The following is a 7,405-nucleotide window of genomic DNA, read 5'->3' as shown; positions in this document are numbered from 1 at the left end:
AGGTTGGATCCCCCTCCCTGTCATTCCTCAGCTGACTTCACACTGATCTGAGGAGGCAGGACGCACCGTTTCCCGCTCCCACCCGCCCCTTTCTCCGTCCTTGCGGCCGTCCAGCTCAGGTCATTTGTTTCCCCTTCCACCCTATTGCGGCCGCAGGCCCGGCAGAACACGCCGCCTGGCTTGTGATGACGAGGTGACCTTGAATCTCGACGTTGACCGCCGCTCGGTTTAAAAGCGAGGGGCGTCAGGACGCTCGGTACAAACACACCCAAACTGTCCCACCCTATCACGGATAAATCGTGACCAAGTAAAAGACCCATCGATCTCGTTTTGTGAAAAGAGAGGGAGGACGATGTCTGCGGTTATGCCGGCTCTCTGCTCTCAGGAGTCAAACGGAAATTCACTGCAAGGATGGATCTATTTTTAGTTGATGCTCAGGGATGTTTATGTCAGTGATTTTTCTCTCTCCGTCATAGCCCTTTCGTTATTAAGGTGTTTTTAATGTGCTTTAACGACCAAAAGAAACACTTATAATGGGAAGATCAAGCGTGCCTGATCTGAAGTCCGGGCCTTTTCTCACAGAGGAATCATCCTTTGACCTCCCCGCTTCCTGACAGAAAGAGGAAAAACACACGAATCCTCCGAAGGCTTGGGGAGAAGTTTATCCATTTCCTGACATAACAAAGTGAGACACGGGACGTTGTTGCAATAACCTTTTGTTTGGCCGAGAATCAAAGTAGGAGGCCTTGCGTCTGGGGAACAAATGCACGGTGGCGTGCTGGAAGCCCAAACACTTTGGGCTCACAGCGGAAAAGGTGAGGCACTCCTTCAACAAGGGCGAGGGCTCCTCAGACACCTTGAAAGTCTCCCAGTATTGTCCTGAAGACTCGCATAGCACGGCTGCTGCTGCTGCTGCTGCTCGGGTGAAAACACCAGAACGAGCTGAACCGAACAGGCCCTGAACAAAACCCAGCGTTATTTTCAGGAACCTCTCAGCTGAGATGGATACTTTAAATCTAACCTAATATTAAACACACAGAGTAACAGTTCTGGTCAGAAATTTGAACACACCTAGCATTTAAATATATTTTATTAAAAAAAAAAAGAAGTATTTTTATGATGTATTGAAATTGTTCCTTTTTTTTTTAGTGTCGAATAAATACAGCTTTAGTTAGCATAGAAAGTAAGAGATGCACAGTTTAAATAAATTGTGAATTTTATCAAATGTGCGTTGGTCAAAATTATACATTACACACAAGTTTAGATAGATACACACTCCTCCACTGATATTTACTATCAATGTACATTCCTTATTTGACTTGTATAGATCGATTTCTCATCCTGACTTAATGTTTAAGTAGTCTGTACATGTAAGGTTAAATGGGCCATTAAAAACCTCTATTGTTTCCCTCCTTGTATGTCATTTATGCTTATCAGAATCCCAGTCTGATCAAACTGTCACCCTCAGATGAAATTCAATTGATTGAGATGCTCAGGAACCAATCGAGAACAACCTGATCACAACCGTCTGCGGCGAATAGACCGAAAGACTGCTGACTCAGAAACAAACTAACTTTGATGACTCTACATCCAGTACAATGTGTGTGTTTTAACGGGACCCTGCTCCAGCAAAGCTGATTGAAATGATTGCGCTCTCTGCTCAGCGTCTCTCGAAGTCGAACACGATTTTCAGCCTTCTCTCGATAAGTGGAAATCCACAGTGAATGTAACTATTTATTCGTTTATTCAGTTTCCCGTTGGGTTCAATGAAGTGTTTTCAAAGTTGAATTTGAAACTTGTGTACCCTAAAGCTGTTAACATAAACATTCAAAAAGGTGACGAAACGTCTGTGCAGATGTATCTGTCGAAAGATCAGCTTATATTGTAACACTTTTATATAAAAACAACATTTAGTTTGCCATGCAGTGAAGGGGCATAATGTACTACACAGAAAGAAAAATAATGTGGAGTATTTATATATATTTATATATATATAATCTTTTTAAACAATAAATAAGAAAGTAAAATGTATAAATGGCTCATGGTGTTATATAACAAATCTTACAATCCCTGCTCTGATGGTAGCTCCGTCTAATAATAACACAGCTGACATCATTTGGAGATTAAACGTTCAGGGAGGCCCTTCTAACAACATCTATAACTCATGTCCCAGGCACTTTGTTTGGACTCATTTCCCTCTTAATGTGGACTTTCTTCTCAACAGTTCTGCTAAAATGCAGTGATTTCCGTCACGTCTGCTGAAGCTTGTTGCTGTTAAGACCTGCGTAGATAAAACTTTGGTTTGACATCTTTTTGCTTTCCTTCAACGCGCCATCATATTCAACATTTAAATAAAAGGTAGTATCCGTTGTGCTGCACGTGGTCAATAAATACACTTTACATTATCTGGACTGCGCCTGGAATGTAACTTCTTCGTCCTCATACTTTCGGAGTCTCCGTAATTGGAAAGTCTTGTATGTTTACTCAAACCACGGCCACATAGTTCGCAGCCACAGTCGCTCGTAGATAATGTGTTTGTTCGTTTCTGCTCTTTCCTCCTTCCTCCCCTCCGGTTTGAGAGTGTTTTATGCGTGTTTTTCTGCAGCTTCTTGGAGGACTCCGCTTTACCTCAACTCACCATCCTCAGGAGTGAATACATGCCCAGCTTCTGAAGACTTCCTTCAAAGTGTGAATTCAGCCTTTAATCTATCGTTTAACAAAGAAAAAAAAAAAACATTTGTTCACTTTGGTTTCGGATCCCATTCATAGCTGTAGCAATCTCTCTTATTGCTGTTTGGATTCCTCTGGATCCACAGTTTTGTCTGCTGTCTTGTGCATTTGGCATGTCAAGAGGATATTAATGCAGCGATCCATCTTTTGCATTCCTGGTGTTCTCCGCTGTGTTAGAGTCAGCCAGTGTTTTCTGTCTGTTTTCCCCACATGAGTTGCTCCACAAGACCCGAGCCAGAAGCTACTGAAGTGAAAATCTCTTTGCTTTCCAGGTCATTTTGCATTGCAGATGCACTGCGAGGCTCGGCAGCGCGTGTTGTTGACATCGTCAATGACATCCTTTCCGGTAGCTACAGTGGGGGCGGAGCAGGCAGGTGAGTACAGATGGATGTCCTGCTGAGGGTACAGCTGTCCTTTGTCAAAGCAAACATCTGGTAAAGGTCGGCCTGTTCTCAAGCGGCGATGCTGCAGATGGCGACAGCGGCGGCAGAAGCGTCGATGCTCGCGGCACGGCGTTCACGAAGCCCAGCCGCCGCGTGCTTTCAAGCGTGTCTTGGCGCGTCCGTCTTCCAGGTGTTTGTCAGTACAGGTTGTCCTTAGTGGTGGAGGTGTGTGTGGCCGTCGAGTCGTCCGGGAGGGAGCCGCGTCGGCCGAGTCGTGACCGACACTGCAGCAGGTTTTGAAGCTCTGTGGACACGCTGCTGGAGAAAGCCGTGTAGATCCACGGGTTGGTGCACGAGTTCAGGCTGGCCAACAGCATCAGGATTGTGAAGGCCACTCCTGCAGAGGACACAGGAAAACAAGCACATGACTAAAATGCAGCATTTCTCCACTGTTAGTCATCGAGCAACCAGGAAGTTCAATGTGTTCAATTTGGGATATTTTTTTGACAAAAAGATTTCACCAATTCTCCTTTACAGAGCAGCTCCAGCTAAGGCAGGCCGAATGGACGGCATCTCAGGAGATCGGTTTGCAAGTTTTGCCACAGATTGTCAACAAGTTGTGGGTTTAAACTTTGACACATTAATTAATATATATGAATACCCCAGGGAGAAAAAAAACTGTACCTACTTCCTTTTTTAAATTTTGTTATGGATCTAATAATCTAATAATACATTGTTTGTATAACAACTAGAATAGTTTACTTCACTCGGGAACAGCAGAAACGCTGAAACCACTGTTTTGAATACAGAGCTGATAACAATCAGTGTGTGTGTGTGTTTCTATTTGTGTGTTTGTGGAGCTGCATGCAAGGAAGGACTCATTCATATTTAAACTTTGCATATGTATGCGTGTGTCCGCTCGTGTGGGTGCTTACAAGCTTACGTGGCTCATCCGGCGTTGTCCACCCCTGTGTGTTTTTGGCCATGTGTGCAAGCTGCTGGCACGCACCTACGTGAATGAAATGTGAACACCTGGCTGCGGTGCAAAATTAGCATGGACACAAACAAGCTATTTACTGTGGCTCACCCACTCGCCCAGCTAAAGGCGGAAGCAGCCGCTCTTGGTTGCACCGATCTCTGGCTGCCAGTAAATGCATCAACAAAAGTTGTTTTGTGCTGAAAATCTACAGAGACATGCGATCCAGGGGGGTTCTGGTTGCGGGTCAAAACAAACATTGTTTTTTGACCTTGTGTTTCATTCGCCATTACATCATCTGAGCTGCGGCCGGTTCTTGTAATCAGAAAATGGTCCTTGGAATAACGAGGGATCCTTTCTCAGTGAGATGGACAACAGCAGCGATCGGAGGCTGCTGCTGAGTAACGCAATCGCTTAGTTTTTTTATTTTTTTGGGGGGGGGGCTGTGCAATGTGGCAAAACAGATCAGGGTTGCCCATTTAAAGCAATTAAAAGGATTAACATGGCTCAGGAGAATGAATGCATGTGGGACAAAACAGCATCAAGGATTCACTTTAACTCCCTGGATGCAGATGCTTGGTTGTCTTGTTTTTTTTTAATTTTTTGCTTAAGGATTAAAAACAAACTGTGACTTAAACAAGCATTCCTACTTCTAAGACTTTTTGTTGCATTAGAAAGCAAAAACTTTCTTGTGTTTGATTGAGATTTCATGTGACTGACACACAAAGTTCTGTATAATCCTGAAGTTGAGTGACAGTGGATATCAATTTCCAAGTCGCAGATTCTCAATTAGAATTTGGTTTGGACTTTGACTGCACTGCAGCGCTGGTTACATGAGTCGCTCCGTTAGAAGGTGAAGGTGGTTGGCGCTATCCATCAACTCTAACCAGTATCTCCGCAGTATGACTCTGTCACTACCATGTTTGTTCATGTAGAAAGCTTTTGCATCCATTGCATGGGAGGAAAACTGCAGAGAGGACCTCTTATGTCTTCCTTATTGGCTCTAAACTATTAGTTGTTCCATCCACGGATTGTTACACCTGAGCTGTGAAGTTCTCCATCTCCTCCGGTTGCAACGTATGTCTTGGGTTTTTCTCTGATTATTGGTCTCCTTGCTCAGGCTTTCACTTTATAGTTATTCTTTAACTTACTAGTGTGTACCCTGTTTTTTTTTTTAACTTGTTTTGGGGTTTTTTTTTGTTTGTTTGTTTTTTTATGAATGTTTCCATTCTCTAATGCTCTCCAACAAACCTCTGAAGAACATTTGGCTTTGGCTGCAGGGGATTTGGTTGTACTGGATTTTATCAGAGTAAAGGAGAGTTTATATTTGTAAAATATGCTGAAAACTACAAATTGTCCTTCTACTTCAAATTTGGGATCTGCTTTGTGTTAGTCTGTCACATAAAATTCCCCACAACATGCATGTAAGTTCGTTGTGCTGCACCTTTACGTGATGTTTGTCACCAACCTTGGTCTGGAGGGTCTGGATCCCAGGCCGCCCACAGCTGGACGATGAAGAACGGCGACCAGCAGACGGTGTAGACCAGCACTATGACCAGGGTCATCCTCACCGTCTTGGACATTGCCTTGGTGATGCTGGGGGGTGGAGTGACCTGATGCGGAGGGGGGGCATAGTCCAGGGAGCAGCGGACGGACTTGGCACAGGACTCCCGGAAATCCGAGCCGTTCGGTATTTGCTCCTGCGTCAGCGATGTGGCTGCTGTCTGATGTTCGCCGCAGCAGCTACTATACTGAATAACAGACGGCACATAGTCGTAATGTTCTCCCACTTCGCAGTCGTGGGCGTCATTGTCCTTCAGGAGCTGTCCTCCTCCTTCTCTCCCCGCCGCCTGTCTTCCCCTCTCCCTCTCTCGCTCGTCCTCCTTCCTGAGGCCCTGGAAGCGAAGAAGGATTTCACTCCTCTTGAGCTCAGCCATCATTATCCTCTCTGACTTCAAGTAGATGTTGTGGATCTCCCGGAAGATTCTTATCTGAAACACAGGATTTGTAGCAGCAGATCAATGCGAGGAAACCAGATGAGCTTTAAAAAACGCCACGTGCCAGAATAAAGAGAAAGAAATTGAACGCTCAATGGACATAAAAATGAAACTATGTTGGCTTCAGTTGTCTACAATAAAAACCGACTGTGAAATTTTTTAGTAGCATCACTAAACAGGTTTATCTCTTCACTGCCTTAGAGAAAGGTGGCCATTAAATTTTATTGCAGTGAAATGTTTATGCAGCTCCTTTTAACCACTCAATCTCTTGCTTCTGTTCCAGTTTTCCTTTAAAAGGAAATCTGAAACCCATTTTAGAGGGATTTTATGATCTCTAATTCACCGCTACCTCCAAAGTTGTGGATCTAATTAACCAAACGTAGCTTTCGGACTCACTACGTTCAGCATTTTTTCAGGTTTTGATCATATCTTCCCAAATACGGTGGCTCTCAAAAGTGCACACTTTCCTGTGAAGTAAAAAACGAGATCACGATGAATAATTTCCTATGGTTTTCCACCTCTAAAGTGAAATTTATTTTGTCCAACTGAACTGAAGCCGACAAATCCACAAGAGGAAAATATTTTTTTGTTTGTTTTGTTATTTTTAAACTGCAATAACCTGGTTGTGCAAATGTGGACACCCTTAAACAGATATGCTGTTGGAATGTGTTTGATACTTTCTCAGAATTACGTCTAAGTTCACATCTATTAACAATGATTTTGAATCCGATCAAACTGAAACAAATTTCAGTTGTCCCAGTGTGCTTTTCATGTCTTCTACATATTTCAGCTAAAACTATAGTTAGCAGAGAGGCTACAGGATTAGGAGAAGCTCAATGTTTGAAGGCACCAACTGTGACACAATGAAGCCAGTCATCATTAACTGGGAAAAAGAAAGAAAACGGTAAAATTACAAAAACTGGAAATTTCTCCAAAACTGTCTCCAAAAGAGACAGGTAGGCAGCCAATTGGGAGGGCAACAGCAGGGTATGAGCAAAGGTTTAGGTCAAAGGTTGTAGAGCTGTGAGACAGAAACCTTTTCTTCAGGCAAAAAAAAAAAACTCTCAAACCTGCAACTCCCATGCAACTACGTATTATGATCTAAAGAAATTAAACTTAAAGTATTGGAATTGGTACACAATTCCAAAATGTGTGCTAGACAACACAGATCCTCTCCAAAAGAACCCCACACCACACGTGGTAGTGGCAGTATTATGCTCCAGGGTTAATTTTGGCTAAGTTCACACTGTAGCTTGAAGAGACCCAATTCTGATTTTTAGTCTGATCGCATTTTTTGTTGTTGTTGTTGTTTTTTTTTG

General features: G+C 43.4%; 1 protein-coding gene across 1 annotated transcript in view; it reads right to left on the bottom strand.

Annotated features, from left to right (window-relative positions):
• Positions 1–2,483: 2,483 nt before the first annotated feature.
• avpr2aa (arginine vasopressin receptor 2a, duplicate a) overlaps positions 2,484–7,405 on the bottom strand; it is a 29,301-nt gene continuing 24,379 nt past the window's right edge. Inside the window, exons 7-8 of the mRNA XM_015016370.1 lie at positions 5,558–6,080; positions 2,484–3,510 (exon numbers count right to left, since the gene is read on the bottom strand). Coding sequence (XP_014871856.1) covers positions 3,311–3,510; positions 5,558–6,080 — 723 coding nt within the window. The 3' untranslated portion in view covers positions 2,484–3,310. The remainder of the gene's footprint in view (positions 3,511–5,557; positions 6,081–7,405) is intronic.

This window comes from Poecilia latipinna, unplaced genomic scaffold (assembly GCF_001443285.1).
Source record: "Poecilia latipinna isolate Pla-1442-1.1 unplaced genomic scaffold, P_latipinna-1.0 Scaffold2011, whole genome shotgun sequence".
NCBI classification, from domain to species: domain Eukaryota; kingdom Metazoa; phylum Chordata; class Actinopteri; order Cyprinodontiformes; family Poeciliidae; genus Poecilia; species Poecilia latipinna.
The sequence above is the reverse complement of the archived record's forward strand: the minus strand, read 5'-3'. Positions and strand labels throughout refer to the sequence as shown.